This window comes from Phalacrocorax aristotelis, chromosome 3, assembly GCF_949628215.1.
Source record: "Phalacrocorax aristotelis chromosome 3, bGulAri2.1, whole genome shotgun sequence".
NCBI lineage: Eukaryota > Metazoa > Chordata > Aves > Suliformes > Phalacrocoracidae > Phalacrocorax > Phalacrocorax aristotelis.
Genome location: NC_134278.1, coordinates 129,681,106 through 129,697,804, shown reverse-complemented (window position 1 = coordinate 129,697,804; position 16,699 = coordinate 129,681,106). Strand labels below are relative to the sequence as shown.

The 16,699-nt window shown below is 42.5% G+C and overlaps 1 protein-coding gene across 1 annotated transcript in view; it reads left to right on the top strand.

Moving 5' to 3' along the window:
* Positions 1 to 16,457, top strand: part of LOC142055835 (uncharacterized) — a 35,428-nt gene extending 18,971 nt beyond the window's left edge. Inside the window, 12 exon segments of the mRNA XM_075089897.1 lie at positions 138 to 353; positions 2,077 to 2,238; positions 8,638 to 8,796; positions 9,571 to 9,682; positions 10,118 to 10,224; positions 10,488 to 10,497; positions 10,500 to 10,642; positions 11,437 to 11,535; positions 14,035 to 14,175; positions 14,868 to 14,952; positions 15,308 to 15,428; positions 16,194 to 16,457. Coding sequence (XP_074945998.1) covers positions 138 to 353; positions 2,077 to 2,238; positions 8,638 to 8,796; positions 9,571 to 9,682; positions 10,118 to 10,224; positions 10,488 to 10,497; positions 10,500 to 10,642; positions 11,437 to 11,535; positions 14,035 to 14,175; positions 14,868 to 14,952; positions 15,308 to 15,428; positions 16,194 to 16,383 — 1,545 coding nt within the window. The 3' untranslated portion in view covers positions 16,384 to 16,457.
* Positions 16,458 to 16,699: the final 242 nt, after the last annotated feature.

Sequence of the window (16,699 nt, the reverse complement as noted above, 5' to 3'; positions counted from 1 at the left end):
CTTTTTATATTGCAGACATTTATACTGTAGACCTTTAAGTAGAATAAAAGACTCCATGCTGCCTTCTGGGTGTATGAGGTGGGCATGCCTAGTCCAGAGCAGGCAATGTCACGGCACACTTCTTTTTCTACTGGTAGATATTAAAACAGCAGATTGCGGGACTGCAGAAGGAGTTCAAGAGAAATGAGTCCTGCTGGCATGTTGCCTACAGCAAGCTGAGAGACCAGGTTGAGATGCTGACCAGGCAGAACATGGAGCTTCGAGATGAGCTCAGAGTTTCAGAACATCAGAGATGGAAAGCAGAAAAAAACCCAGAAGCTGTGAATTTCATGGACGGAAAATCAGAGACCCCGGTACTGGAAGATATTATCTATTTAATAGTGTCTGAAAAAATCAGGTGTAGTTTGTCTTTGGAGTCGGCATGTGTGAATACTGTTCCTCCATCCTGCCATGCTTAGCCCGAAGGGGGGAATGTTAAAATATGCTCTTTGTGTGATTCTCTTCCACTTAGCCTTAGTTATCCATGAGGTGGGTACCTCTACAAGGTGATTCAGCTAACCTGTCTTAGACACTTATACCAGGGCAGATGCCTCCCTCCAACACCTAGGGAGGGTGTCTAGATAACTAGTTTACATTCAGTGCCTAAATTAGACAACTAAAGTCTCCTGAAATGAATTCTAGTATTTTCGTATATAATGCCATTTACCTCTTTAATAAAACAGCTCCTCAGCCAGATGCAGGCTGGTTTCTGGCAATAGATACAGTGGGACCTTTTATTAAATCTCATTTCAGTTCTTATTTTGTGCTGGAAACTTTCTGGGAAGAAAACACTATCAGTGGCCTGCCTTACAAAGGCACAAGTTGGACTCCTGAATGGCAGTTACACTGGGGTGGAGCAGGAAGGACAACCAGGGTAGGAAATACAGCTGTCTGGCGTAAATGTTTCTGGTGATCTCCTGAAGTCAAAGAGTTTTAACCATAGGTTAAAAGATTCTATTGCCCGTTCTCATTCAGTATCCCATTTGTTTAATAAACTTGTAGGGTTACTTGCTACCTTACTGTTTAACCGAGTAACTTCATTTAAGGGAGTTAAAGGAAGGGAGAAAAATGCTGTTACCCACTTCTTACACAGGAGATGGTAAGTCTTGGTGAAATTAAATTGTTCAGACTAGAATTCAAAAGACTGAAATCTGGTTTGAGTGGGTCATTTCATCTCCCTGTGTATTCAGGGGAGAAAAATATGTGCCTTTAAAGGGGATCAATTCCATCCTACGTGCATCAAGGCAACTAGAACAGACGATTATCTTCTAGATGGTGTGGTCGGGTGAGATGAATCCTACCCTTCCACAGAGTGGCTGAACCTACGAGAAAATAAAATCGAGCCATTTACTCCAAAGTATTTAGCTAATTTGCAAGTCTAATTTCTAGTAATGTGTCTTTAAAAGGTGTTAGAACCACCAATTAACCTGTCCTTTGCTTTATGGAGTGAAGAAGTTTTGGTCTCTCTTTTTATTCGATTTTAATGTACTCGTTAATGAGGTTTTTCACCTAACAGTATTAAGCTCCATTGAAAATGTCATTTCAAGTTACATTTCACTTTATTTTTAATTTTCCCAAACCTACCTGTTCATGCGACTCATCCTTTATAGATTGTAAAGGTCAGAAAAAAAGATTAGAATCACATGCACAGAATGAAAAGATATAAAAATTCCAGTAAAAGCAAGGATAAGAAAGAGCTAATTGACTTCTGTTGTACGCCAGATTTCTGTGTTATTCCTACTGCATTGGGACATTTGGTGATGTAGAGCTACTGCTCAAGCCACTGAAGACTTTTGTTGTGTGAGAGTGATATTAGGATGCTGTATATGAAGATGCTAGGATGCCATTACAAAGATTTTTGTGTCTGATACCGGGGAGTTTCAGCCCCTACCAGGACACGATGTGGAATTCCATTCATTGCATTTAAATATCATCATTTTTATTACAACAGAAAACCAGATGGCTTTGCAGGTTGTTTGATTCTACTAGCTGTGACTTGAACTTAAAAAGATATATTTATAACAAATTCTCCATTAGGTTGCAGAAGCTATTCTGCGAGAGACAACATCTTCATCCAAACCAGAAGAAAGATCACGGCGAGATAATCACAAGACCCACAGCATCTCTCATGTGGGGTCAAAGCCATCTTTGCAGAACCACTTCTTCAGCGATCACAGAACCACAGATGTGAAGAGCAAAGTATGCATTCCTATTCCCAGTAGACACTTTTCCACAGTTTCAAATATTTATGTAAGAGAATGTTCTTTGGAATCAAACTCTGTGCAAATGAAAGTCTCTGTATAAGCACGGTCATGTTTTCTTGCAGTGGGCTTGTGCTGTGATTCAGCGTAACTTTGCTCGTAGTTCGTCTTCAGGTTTTGCAGTAGCAGGAGACAAAACATTTTTTCCTTTTCCAGACCTAACTGAATTGCCTGCTGTTCACAGATATGCTCCGAATTCGTTGTACCTGCTACTTCACAGAATGGTTTTACAGGGAAACTCTATACCTTGCTCCAGCAAACCATAAATCCAGCATTTTGCCATTTGAGTCCTTACTTGCCAATAAGCACTAGTGGCCTTCTGCCTGATAAAGTCAGAGGGAAAACCACTTAGCTTTTTACAAGCTGTGGCGAATTAACTCGGTATGTCAAGTAAGATGCTTTTTTCTGACTGGTATCTCTGTGACTGCTCCTCCACGGCCAGCTTAGCACGTTTCTTACACATCTCACTGTTTAGAATACACAGATATCTAAACACCTCGTTGTGCTATTCTCTCTCTTGGCTTTCTACTCCTTGCTTCTTATTATGAGCATCTTGATTATTACAAATCCCCTTCCTTCCTTTTCCTCGGATTTAGCTGAAAACTGCTTTGTTCAAGTGATGAGTCTCTCTGATACTCCTATCTACTGGAAACTAATCTCCTGACTCCACTGGCTAAAGCAAAACATAGCTCCCATCAGCCAACACATGCTCTCTCTGCCTCTTTAGAGACTGAAATACAATGTAAAACATGTCAGAAGAGAAAGGAGGCAACTATTCCACTCCAGTGATCATGGCAGTGTGTGGCTTGAAAGTCACTGGACAGTGGCTTTAGCGAATCCTGCATGGTCCCATATACGAAAAGAGATAATGATAAGTACGACTCTAAACTGTATATGCTTAAAGGAGCAGAATCACTCCTGTGTGAAATAGTAGCTTCAAAGAGGAGGCAGATATTATGTGCCTGCCTTCAAGACTGGCTATATTTCAAAGCAATATGTGATGTTTATAAGTCAGACGGTGGAGGGTTTAACTGCAGGAAATTTTTTAATTTATTCTATACTGATGTTGGATGTCCCCAGTCCCTTCCACAGCTGGGATCTCTCCATTCCTCTGTGCTGTGGTGGACAGAATTACAAGCCAGGCAAGTAATGTGGGATACACTATCTGGAGTTAATGTGGCCAGTAAAGTCAAAAAGCTATTTTGGTAGCTTAGCCTGGAAATTTTCAAGGTATGAAATAACTTGTTTCATCTGAACAGCTCGAGCACTCTTGCAAAATGAGGAAAAAACAGAAACATTTATTCTACATAGATAATCCCTGACACCCATTGAGTTCATTTTCTTCCTGTGGCATGCAGCCATGCGCAAAAAAAATCGTGGCTTCAGCCAACAGTTCTGAGAAGGGGGAAGCTGAGGACAGCAGACTTTTGGGCTCACCATTATCTGAGCTTTCACCATCCAGCCAGCATTGGATCCAATCCAACCGGAATCCAGTATGAGCGTGAGTTAGACTGGTGGGCCTTGTGCCCAGATGTCCTGCGTGAACTCTGAAATCCTTGACAGAGACACATATTCTGTACCTGATCTGATGGCAGAAGAAGGCCTTGCAGTGAACAGAGTGGCTGCCAATTATCTGAATCTAGAATTGAAGGCTCAGGTAAATGGAATGTTAAACAGAAGCCCCAAACCTGTGCTGTAGCAATAGATCTGAAAATGGTGACTCGCTTGTGTTTCCTTTGTATTTGAGCCCTCTTGCTAGCAGGTGAATGCTTTCCCTAAAAGATTCTGTGAATCTGGACAATTCTAAATTTTGGATATAGATAAAGCAAGCTTTCATGCTGTTTCTGTCCAGAATTGAGAATCTGTGCATGGGAAGACATCAAAGGGAATAGGGTAACCTCGAGTAACCAAAGCAGAGGTGCACGCTGCAGGGACATGCGTGCACCTGTATAAGCTATTTAAATTAAAGTTAGCTAGGACTGGTGAGTTTCGCCAGCTGTGATCAAGAAGGCAAAACAACACTTAGCATCTGACAAAGCTATTAGGTTTTGAGGATATGTACAAAAACAATTGCGGAGCAAGTCTGAATAATGATCAGTACAGGTTAAAACCACAGAGTTTTGGAAGATGTGATTTTATGAAAAAAACCCACGTTCGAGAGATGTTCTGCATCTCTGGAAAAGACATATTCTGGTTGCCTACGCTTCCACTAATGATGATTTCTGTTTGTACTGTAACACGACCCAGTTGGTGAGGAAGTTGCTACTTCAAGCTGTGCTTTAGTGAGACAAGATAAATGTCCATATTAACTGCATATCGTTAGTGATTCTTTGAGAATATGCCTGAAAGATGTACAGATTGGCCAAAATGGTTAATACTTACTAATTACTGATATTCATTGATATGAATTCTCTCCAAACGAGCTGATTTCTGAACGCAACACCTTACACATTTGGCAGGAACGAGTTGCCAGTTTCCTGCCAGACGTACAACTGTGGATAGATGTTAGTGATTTCTACAAGAAAAAGACACATTCGTTTGCAGGGGGGGGAGTGTTCTGCCGAAAGGTATACTGATAACGTTTCGTCATGGCTTTGTTGGAAAAGTTTCAACCAAGGTCAAATGTGTTTACTTCCAATCTTGTTAGATGGATCCTGCTGTCTTAATCTTGCAAGGGATTTTGACGACCTTGAAGCATGTTATTTCCTCGTCTATGAATGTTCTTCCTGACCATTTACTAACGCTGAAGCAGGAAAGTATGAGTTCTGGGAACATGTAGGCAGACTTCTGTAGCATTTGAATTTTCACTGCTTTATCCATGAGTATTTGTTGCTTTTTCTCAGCTTTTTGAACTTTTAGTAGGAATGCAAATTATACGTGACACAAACTGTGGTATTTGGAGGTTATAAGGGGTACTTATTTATGGGAATTGACAAATGACCAATTTCCAGAACAATTTGATTTGTATCAGAATGATGAAGAACAGTAGGCGTTAACATCTGGGAGGAAAAACTCATTAGAACATTTAAAGGATTACTGTTGAGCATGAGGATCAAGGAGAACATCATATTTTTAAAGTTTCTCTGGTCTGTGTGGGCCCTGAGTGACAACACCTCCTCCTGCTATCCACTGCCTGCCTGACAGCAAAGATCTGTAGGACTGGAGGAACCTTGAGAGGTCACCTGGTTCCTCCTTTTGCCAAGAGCAGGTCAGCGTCACTGACAGTTATTCAATCTCTGCCTTGCTGGCTCCCATGAGAAAGATCCAAAATGAGCTGGCATCTTCTGCTGCTTATCTATTCTTTTAGTTATGAAGCCCTACTTCATAACTAAACTCCATCTCTCTTGTTGTCACCAGTTAATCAGCTGATTAATTTTTGTTCTGTTTTCAGTAAAGATGGGAAACGATCTACCTTAATTTGATGACTCTGTATATGAAAGTGATGGAATTGAGAGAATCTTTATCAAGAACCCCATCATGTGTAATTAACCCAAATCTGAGTACTTGGGTCTCTAAAAAAGTGTAGAGCTAAATTGCAGTGGTTGCCTGGGATACAGTGATTGCTATGATTTGTGAAACAATCTCTTAGAATAACATCCGTATCTGTACGAAAACAGAGACCACAAGTAATTCACTAGGCTTGTCTTGATTCCTCTGACATTATTGCCTTAAAATTAGGTATGCTAGTGTATAATTGTAAAATGTATAATCTATGTGATGTATAAAAAAAATGAAATCAGCAGCTTTTACAATGGTATATGCTGCAAGCTGGAGTACCTTTACTAACACCGCTCCGCACGGAGGCTCCCTCAGCTGGATTGTTGTTCGTTAGATACATAGTGAACAAACCTCACCACATTCATGGAAACACCTCTTCTTTCTCTCTGGCTTCACCTTGCTCCTTCACTTTTGCAGTCCAATACATCCTACTTCATGACCTCATTAGTTCTTTAAGTTAAAAAGAATGAACGTGTGCCTCTTCTTATCCTAATTTAAGGCCTATACAGGCCTGTGTCCCTTGGTTAAGGCATCACCCATTGCATTGCATCAGTAAATGTTGACTTCTGGACATCCTTTCAAAGGCGGCTTTTAGGCAGGTCATGAGGCCTCCTTTTCTAAAACAGTCTTTCTAGGCAGCCCTGTGTTAAAACTTCTGCCATGAAGTATTTTCTATTTAGAAGTCCTATGTAGGCAGTCCTTTAAAAGCTTTAATTGCAATGCTCTTTCTATAATACATCACAGCGAAAAAAAAATGCTGCTATACGTTGGTGCCTGGCTGAAGCTGAGGAATATTTGAGCTGCTGTGGCCCTGGTGGCGCTTCCTGGTGATGGTGAGCTGGCTCAGAACTAACCTGGCAGGAAAAAAGCAGTTCATTTTTGCCTGATTCTACTCATTGATCCAGGTCAATCTCCCTCTGTGGTTGCTGGTGCCATGTAAAGGAGGGGCTGGAAACATGTGGCCGGGGACAGAGGAAGAGGAGCGGGACTCCAGCAATCTGGGCTGAGATTGGCTTGAGCTGCTGTGAAATTGCACCAATGGCTTTTCCAGTTCTCTTAAATCACTTGGTAGTTTCGGTCTTGAGATCTTTAGCAATAAAATGATGGCTTAGGAGCAATTTCTTCCTATCAGTCTGCAATTCCTGAGATAATATCTCTTGATCAAAAATAGTTTTAAAGGTCTTCAGTATTATACCACTTGTCTCAAGCTGAAGTCCCAGGCATATTTTCACAGGTTGCCTACTCACTTCTATTTGAAATCATGATTATATTTGGAGAGCTCAGGCATATTCACAGAATCTGCCTGCAGAAAACATCTCCAAATTTAAAATAGAAATGACATTCCTTCAACAATGAATTCTATTAGTTTCTGTACCTTTTAGTGTCCTTGTCTGCAAGAGCAGATCCATTGCCTACCTCCTGCTCAGAACTATTTTATGATTGGAGGAAAAGATTTAGCCTTTTAAAATGCTACAACTTTCTGGTGTTGCAATAGGGTTTCTTTCTTGGCTCCTTCCTTGTAAGCACATCCATTAATTTGTAATGTCATTTACTAATATAAATAAGATATTACTGTCCACAACAACAACAGATCCCCCAAGTTTCATTGATCAAATGGAGGCAATTTTACAGCTGTCAAAACATAGCCATAGTGACTGTTGTCAGAGAAGGAATTGTGCAGCCTTCCCATGTTTGTGCTTTGCTAGTCCCACGTCCCTTGAGCAACAGCTCATGGACTTGGCCAAATGAGCTGACCGCAAATATATTCTTTGCGTGGACTGCTTACACCCACCTTCCCAAGCAGCCACCCTCCAGTGTGCGAGACGTTTTGAAATCAGAGTGCCTGGTACCATTGGACATGAGGGACATTTTTCACAGTGAGGACAGTCACCACTGGAATAATCTCCCCAGGGAAGGGGTTGGCTCGGCCACGTTGGGCACCTTCAAGAGTCGGCTGGACAGGGTGCTGGGTTGTCTTGTCTGGACTGTGCTCTTCCTAGAAAGGTTGGCCTAGATGATCCCTGAGGTCCCTTCCAGCCTGGGATTCTGTGATCTCTACATTAGGTTCAGTACCTTCAAAGTTTTGGCTAGGCAAGAGTGCAACCTCAGTCTTCCTGCCATACCCCCGCAATGTTTCCTTGCAGCTGCCAACCCCTGGGAGTCATTGTGTAAATCCCGCAAATCCCATGTATCTCATGGTGGTCATGCAGGAATATTGTATGTTGCTTCTGTGCTTTGATCTAAGGTCTCCAAGAAAAATTGTGGAAGTCTTTTTGTGCAACTGTGATCTTTCCAGTCAAAATAGCTGCTATAGTTTGTTTGAAACTACTCACATCTCATTTCCCTTCTGTGGCTTACATCTGTCTTAGGGTCCTACAAGGCATGTGTCAGCCTCGACGGACGGAGAGGTATGAGGGTGAAATGTAAAAAGGGTGGACATCTGGCAAGTAAAAATGAACTGTCACACAATCTATTTTACTGGGGTCAGCCCAGCTGTGGTATCCCAGGGAGGGATATCTTTCCTGTTGCTGGCAGGGTGGTTGGCCTGAGGGATAAGAGCCTGAGACCAGCTGTTGGCCTCGCATTGTGTGCCTACGAATGCCCTTGACTTGCATCGTTGTCCACGTAGAGAGAAATGTGGCAAGCAAAATAAGACCCCAAGCAGAGAATTATGTATAAAATATGTGTGTGTGTTTGCATGTGTGTGTATGCCCACCTACAAAAATAAATATTTTCTTTAAAGTTTTAAACACTAATGACGCACCTGTTATAGAAGGATTTTTAATGCTATTTGAAGATGTTTATATCAACTTAATACGAATGTATTAAAACCTTTTAGGCAGCAAAAAGCTCTGTGCAAAGGGCTGATCCATTGAGGTCAGTGTCAAAGGAACATGAAGAAAAGAAACCACCCAACTGCTCCCTTGGCAGAAGCACAACACCGACTGACAGGAGAACACCTCACCAGGGAAGACTGACACCTTTTGCACCAGAAAAAGTAAGCCAGTAACAAGGTCTATTTAGACTGCCTTTATTTTCTTTTTGCAGTGTTGTTCAGAAGTTGGATCGGGATCATGATCCCCACATAGCTGCTGCTTGGTCTTCTTTCCCTGGTACGGCAGGGTTTTTGCCAGAAATTATCTTAGAGACCATTCGTACATGGAGCCATTTGGGCATCTGCAGGCCAGACATGGGAGAACGATTTGAAACTTGCCCCCCCACCCTCAGAAGAAGTTCAGAGGTGATCATATGCACCAAGAATCCCACAGGCTAGTGGCTTCCTGGGGTCCAGGGGCTGGGAGCACTGGGGGCTCCCCAGGGGGCCCAGCAGGAGAGAAGGGCAGGCTGGGGATAGGAGTCATGGTCAGGCTGCAATCCCAATCACCGAAGCCCATAGTGATGGGTCTGGGGTTACACCGGGATTCAGTCCGTGGGTCAGGGCTGGGGTTTGGATCAACGAGGTGCAAGGCCAGGCACAGGCACGGCTGCGATGCAACCCAACAAGGACCAGGCGAGAGCCACAGCTGAAATGCAGCTCCCAAGAAAACGAGGCAGGGGGGACTGTCTCAGGCTTCTTCCAGTTCTTTCACCCACATGTCTCTTCACAACAGTCTGAACCATGATTAGGCACCTGCACCATATCAGTGAGTTGGGCGTGCGCAGAGGCAGCTAAACGCCTAGGAAGGGGAAGAGCATTCCAGCCACGCCGCTGATAGCTCCCATGTTATAGTAAAGCATGTCTGTATGTCAGGGCCTCTCCATTTTGCTTCAGGTTGTACATCAATCCTCTCCTACTGGGAGGAGAACAGATGATAGGAAATCACCTGGAGCTGTCTTGCACCTGAGTGGTTTTAAGGAGCCTAAGTCATCTTCTTATGTAAAAGGTAAGTTTTGTGGGAACTTTCTGCCTGCTTAGGGTGGTCTGCAATGACTTGGAAACACTGGTCCCCAGCTCTTGGCTCACAGGCAATGTGTTGTCACTAAAACTCTCCTATGATTCTTAGAAGAATTATAAAATTTATCATTTACAAGAGAGGGAGAACAGACTGTGCTATTGCCTGCAATTTACCCATTGAGTTTGCTGTCCTGGAAGCCCAGAAGGTGGAGAACGGATGTGGTCTGCACTTTTCTCTGGTCCAGGACAAAGCACCTTAGGGAGGATGGGCAAGCTGTTAGCAAACATCATCAGTATAAGAAGCAAGGTACAAGAATCTCAGAGCTAGCATCTTTAAAAACCTTCTGAGAGAGGTACAGAAACGTGTGATTCAGCAATTTTCATATGCTTTCAATGACCCCTTTTACTTTGCTTTTTCTCACAGGCAGGTCTTTGCCCATTTCGGATAGCTCAGAAGACATGCCCCTCTCACATAACCACAGCAACAACACTTGCAGCTTCGCACTCTGCAGCAGCAATGAAGAATCAGAGGTATTTCACCATGTAACTCTATAAAATAATTCACTCTATCTGTGATCTTCGTTTTCACATACAGCATGCTAACTCCCAGTTAGCTGGGATCAGTACTCTCCTGGCTTTCTATTCCTGCCTCTACTCATGGTAAATACACCCTTTAAAACAATATTGCAATGGCTTACAAAGAGCACAGTAGATTTCTTTATCAAGATATTCCTGCACAGCAGTTGGACATTACTAGATTTGTGTTGCTACTTAACATTTTAATTTTGGCTCAGGAAGAAGAGACTCTAATCTTAAAAAGACAGAAAAATCACTAAAACCTCAGAATAAAGTAGCTTTTGTGACCACACACAGGAGAAGTAGCATAACTACATACGACAACAAAGTACCCACAGACAGTTCTCCTGCTTTTCTGGATGCTGAAGCAAATGTTTGAGCAATTTCTGGCTCTTATATGATCAGCAACTGTCTCCTTTCCATTTGTGAAGTGAAATAAAACACACCAAGGAAAAGAAAATCTCCCATTTCCTACACTATGCAGCAGACACAGAGCTTTACCGGTGGATCTATCAACCTCAAACACTGTGTTTACAGCTTTTTACTGGAGCATGTCATTGCCCTGAGGGGAGCAGTACTCTGTTCCTTTGGATCCCACTATTCAAAATACATCACATCTTCAAACTGTAATTAACTTTAGTTAGCAACTGTTTTGGATGCTACGCGCCAGATGTCAATTAACTTAAGGCTCCTTTACGCTGCCAGACGGTGCAGGGAGCACTCACTGTAACGGTAAATCGGATGTGTAACACCCTGAGTAGCCCTTAGTTACAGAGTTAGCGTTACCTACAGCTGAGAGCCATGTAGTTTGTTCTGGAAGAGTGGATCTGGCTAATACAGGTACCTTTCTTTGCAAATCAGTAACCCAATATTTGGACATAGTTCTGTTCTTTGTTCCCCTGCTTATCCTCACCATTCCCATTTTTGGGCTTTCTCAATGCCACCTTTTGCTTTGCAAACTGAAGTTAATTGGAGTTAATGTGCAACATTTTGAGTTATGACTAAAAGATCAACATTCATTACAAATGCAAGGCAATACCAGAAAGAAGGGCAGCTTTCCTCTGCATGTGTAAAAGTAAATACTTTTTTGCACAGTTGATTAAAATTAATGAAAAAGTAAGAAAACCATTTCTGTTTATATAACTCTGTGATGTTTTCATAATATAGCCTCCAAAATCAATATTATCTAGAAGATCCGTGTTACATCAAGAAAGAAGAAAAAGTGAGGAAGAGGTACAGAAAAAAATAGAGTATCGTGATGGAAAGGTGAGATAAAATAGGATGCAAACATACTTGAAGAGATCACCAATAGGACTGCAGTGTAGATGGGAATCACTGCTTCAAGCAGCCAGAGACAATTATGTCTCCAATTAAGTGTCTGTTCCTTAAAGGAGAACTGAAATGCAAAGCTCCCACCACGAATGGTAGGAAATGCCTATAGCTGATGGGCTGCAAATCAAGCAACCGATTTATTTCCTTGCCTCCTACATGGATTTGCTCTATGACTTTCACCAGGTCCTTTTTGTTTCAGCTACCTCACCTGTGGGCTGGGAGGAATGATATGCTTACCGTTAGAAACGAAAACGTGCTAGTGGGGTAGTGGCGGTGTTTTGTAGTGCGAGATTAAAGGCTATGTTTTCCTTTCCTTGGAAGTGAATCTGATGGCAGGGAGCTGTGCCAGCTGGACACCACCTGTGGGAGAAGTCGTCTGTTACACCTAGCTGGCCACACTTGGAGCAGCATCAGCAGAGTTGTGCTCGCTGCAGCCGCTCCAGTTTGCTCAGGCCACCTGTCAAAACCCCCAGCGATCCCCCAGTTGCATCCCGAGATCGCTTCCAGCTTCCCCCTTGTCCTGAGGCCCAGGCAGCTGGTTTTGCCCCTTTTCCAGAAATCACTGTCTTCCAGGAGGGGATGAGCGGGCAATTCTTGCTCGCTTCCTGTGGTGTGCCTGCACTCCTTGCCACCAAACTGGATAATTCATTCCTGAGGGGCCACGTCGCCTTTCCTGCACAGCGCCTCAGGAATGACCTTGAAAGGCTGATTCTGTAAATGAGTCTATGCATCGGAAATTTGGTGCACTGCTGCCGGGAGAGGTTGCCAGCAGGGTGACCTGGTGAGCTGGAGCTAGTTTCACTGCTAATAGACAAGCACTCTTTCCAGCGCTGTCGCTGCTCATCTGGGCCAGCTCTGGACTCAGTCCCAGATGTCTCTTCAATTACACTACTCCGAGCAGGCTCATCCTGTTAAAACACTCCCTTGGTATTGACTGAGAGTAATCTATGCCCAATTACAGCTGTCAGTTCTGGGTAAGGTTTTGCCTAGATAAAGTTAAGAGAGTAATTCAGTTTCTGTGTCTGTTCAGTTCTGGGCTTCTCTTCTCATGCTGCCAATGCAGGCGTTGATTAATGATACCTTCCAGCGAGCAGTCACGGAAATGGCTTTTGCAATATAACAGTTGTTCAGGGAGTACTGGTTTGAGATGCCAATTCTTCTATAGCTAATGCTGAGATGGCTTTGTGAAAGCTTCTACCACTTCTTGTAGAAGTAGAAAATACAATATCTGTTGTTTTGATCCTCAGAAGAAAAATAATTGCATAAAAAGTTCACTCTGACATTTCTACCAGTGGATTTTATTCATAAAATTGAGTGATGGGCTGGGCTTTCTTGTACAACTAGAGAGAGGTCAAAATGGGAAGTGATGCCTTTAGAAAATATTAACTCTCATTTAAACTATGTGGAGCTTCTTGTAGCAATGTCTTTTGTCATAAGTAGGTGTAAGAACATCTTTCCGTTACTAACTAGTAATTTTTAAATAAAATCTTTTTCTAAAAACCTAAAATCTTGCCCTCAGTAATCATTACAATGCCTGTTTGGGAAATACAACATTTCTCTTCCCCCAAGTGTTTGTGTGTATATATATATACACACCTCTCTATTTATTTATTTATTTATTTATTTGTTGGGAAGTATTCCCTTTTTGTGCAGAGTCTGATAAAACTGGAACCATATGGCAAAGCTATAGTGCACCTTCTGGTTGCCTCCTTCCTTGGACTTCATCAAATTCATTATATTATGGGATTTGATGTATACTGAACAGAACTAGCTGCCGTAGTAATTCCAGGAAAAGTGATTAACCAGAGGGTATGCTAGGTATGAAGTCTTCTTTGACCACTGCATTGCCTGCAGAAGAACACACCGATTACGGTATTGCCCCCTGTTAAGGAGTCTTCAGCAATTTTGCAGATCTCTGCATGCAGCCACATTCAATTCTGTAGTGCTGACCGTCCGTACGGGCTGACATTACTTGGAATAAGATGACAGCAGTCTGTGTTAATACATCAAGTTCAACTATTTTGGTTTACATGATCCAGAACTGGGGTCTCTTGAGTGACTTGTGTGGGATATGTACCAGCATATACGAAACTAGTACAGACAGTGACCCACTGAATTTGGTCGAGGAAAAACCCGAATGGCTTCCCAAATGCCGCAGGGCTGTGTGCCTTACCTCCCCTAAGAGAAAAGCAAGTTGGTGGGGTGGGAACGTGCGCTGAGTGCCAGAAATGAGTGCCATTTTGTCAAAAGAAAATGACTTTTGGTCTCTTTTACAAACAAATGAGGCAAAAATAATGTACCTGTGGCGCAGAGAGATTTTTTGAAATACAAAGGCCTAGCGTGACTTACTTCAAGCTCCAGTTTAACTGCAAGGCAGTGCAATGTTATTCATTTCCTTCATTCACTTACGTTGGGTGATCTGTGCGTTTGAAGGTAGAAGAGGTGCTTACTGATGGACGTCGAATCATCACTTTCCGCAACGGTACTAAAAAAGAGATCAGTGCTGATAAAAGGACGACTACGATTACCTTTTTCAATGGAGATGTAAAGAAGATCACGCCAGATCAGAGAGTGGTGTGTAATTTTTTTTTTTTTTTTTTTTAAGGAAAATTAAATGATTAAGTGATTTTCCAACAAGGTCCCATAATTTGTCTTGGTCTATCAATACTGGGAGAAATTGTTGAGGAAGGGGGTGGGTTTAACAACCCTGAGTGGTCAGACTGCTTCATCTACAAGGACAAAAGGGGAAAGCGATGAAGGTTACAGTCAAAGGAACAAATGGGTGGTTGGCCAAGCAGACTGAAGAAGGCTAAAAGAAGGCAAAGGGCTGGGGCAGCTGTCTGAAGCACGGGTAGGTAGCACAGGGGGTTCTTCCCTCTTGGCATTATGTAAATATAAATAGTTAATAGTAATGTGAGCTAGAGTGGAAATAAATGAGGCCTCGGCAGAAGTGGGACTATTTTAAATTAATAGTGCATGGGTGGGATCCAAAGCAAAGAGACGGGAAGATGACTTTCATGTGTGCACTGTTGTCTTGTATGCTACAGAGGCAAAGGTAGCAACATCCAGACACAGCCATGAGAAGGGGGGAGAATGAGAGGAAGGAACAGAAATGCAAACATAGCTATTTTTATGGATGGCAGATACAGAAAATGACCTTGAAATGACTTTTTTTAGGATGGTTTATTTTAAATCGTAATTGTTATGGTTGAATCTGCTTATGTAAATATTATGAACGTGCTGCAGACACTCCACTGTCCTTCCAGATTTATTATTATGCAGATGCCCAGACAACCCACACTACTTATCCCGATGGCCTGGAGCTGCTGCAGTTCCCTAATAATCAGATAGGTATGCAAGAGCTCATAAATATGAACTACATGTGCAGGAAGGTTTCTATTATGAAAGTGTCATCTAGTTTTGACTCTAACAGACTAGGCTTTTTCTTCTTAATTTGCATTGTCTTTGCATTTGACTTCCAGTATGTTCCATCACTTTACTGCTCAGTTTCCTCTTACAAAGCAAAAATAATAAGTGCATCTCTTCTAATTTTGATTATCTGATTATTTGATTCTTTAATTTCTTTAGCAGTAAGCTGGATATCGTTTCCATCTTCACTACAATGTCTGAAAAAAATCGGATCTAGCTCTGTGTAAAGCAACATGGAAGGATACTACACAGACTTTTAACATCTTCTTTTCCACAGAAAAACATTATCCTGACGGCACACAAGAAATTGTGTTCCCAGATCACACAGTGAAACGCTTCTACAGTGACGGATTCAAGGAAACTTTTTTCCCAGATGGTACAGTGGTAAAAGTAGAAAAGTAAGTCTCATGTTAACGGCAGGAAGCGGGCATTGAGCGCAGGTGCAGTGATATTGCCATCTGAAACTGTGGCTGGCTTCTGCACGGCTGGGAAAATTCCAGATGAAAGCTGAAAAGATGTGTAAGATAACGAGGGTTTTGCTGCAATGAGGCACTGAAAATTGTTCACTTCCACCTTGGATGATGGACGACCATTTATCAGTGGCAAAGTGGCTGTGGAATATCCCTCATTTAGTTCCACGTAACTTTACACCGGCCAGAGTTGCTGGGAAAGCACCCACAATGTGGGTGCTAAAGAACTCAGGGTGAGGACTCCTGAGCTCTATTGCTAGCTTTTTGGCTCCCTTTCTGATCTTGGGCAAGGCATTTCATGTATCATGTCTCCATTCCTCCCTGTAACATGAGGAACAATAACAACAGGATTTTCTTACATATGCTGCTTCTGGGTTTAAGGAGGATGCTGTCGTAAAACAGATTTCCTGCTTGCAAAGCGTCTTGAGACCCCTGAATGAAGTCACGTACAATGCAGATCCCACCATCCATTAGGTATTATACTATGTACTGAAGTACCTTTGTGTTGAAATCTTACCGTGAGATCAGCTCTCTAAAGCTGTCCCGTGTAAATTCCGAGGTGAATTATAACCTGAGGAAGTTGTCGTTTGACATTAGTTTCCACTTCCATTGTGCCACATTAGACAGCTCCGTGAGACAGGTTAATAACAGATAGTGCCTTCTCATCACCCCATTTATTGCTATGTCTTCCAGGAATGGAGATAAAATAGTGGTATTCAGCAATGGCCAGAAGGAGGTTCACACTGCGCAGTTCAAGAGGCGGGAGTACCCAGATGGCACTGTAAAAACTGTGTACTGCAACGGCAGACAGGAAACCAAGTACTCCACTGGGCAAGTTCTAATCAAAGATGTGGAGGGTAACATCATCCTAGACAAGAAGTGATTCCTACCCTCAAAGGGCTGCACTGTACGTAAGTAGCTCAACCCATTCTCTTGGCGCGTCAGAACTGTTGGGAAGGTTTAAGCCTTGTGAAAATAAATCTGTAGGGCTGAAATTTGGTTTGGTGACAGGTGCTCAGTTTGGAATAACCTGAGCTGAATGAAATGTCTCGGATGAGGCCTGAAGGAAACGCAGGCATGCCCCCTTTTTGTATGCAAACTTAAAATAAATGCCCATAGGACTTCTCATCAAAGTGTTTGTTTCATGATAGTGATCACACTTTCCCTTGTTCTTCTGCTAGTTACTTCCAAAAGTGACT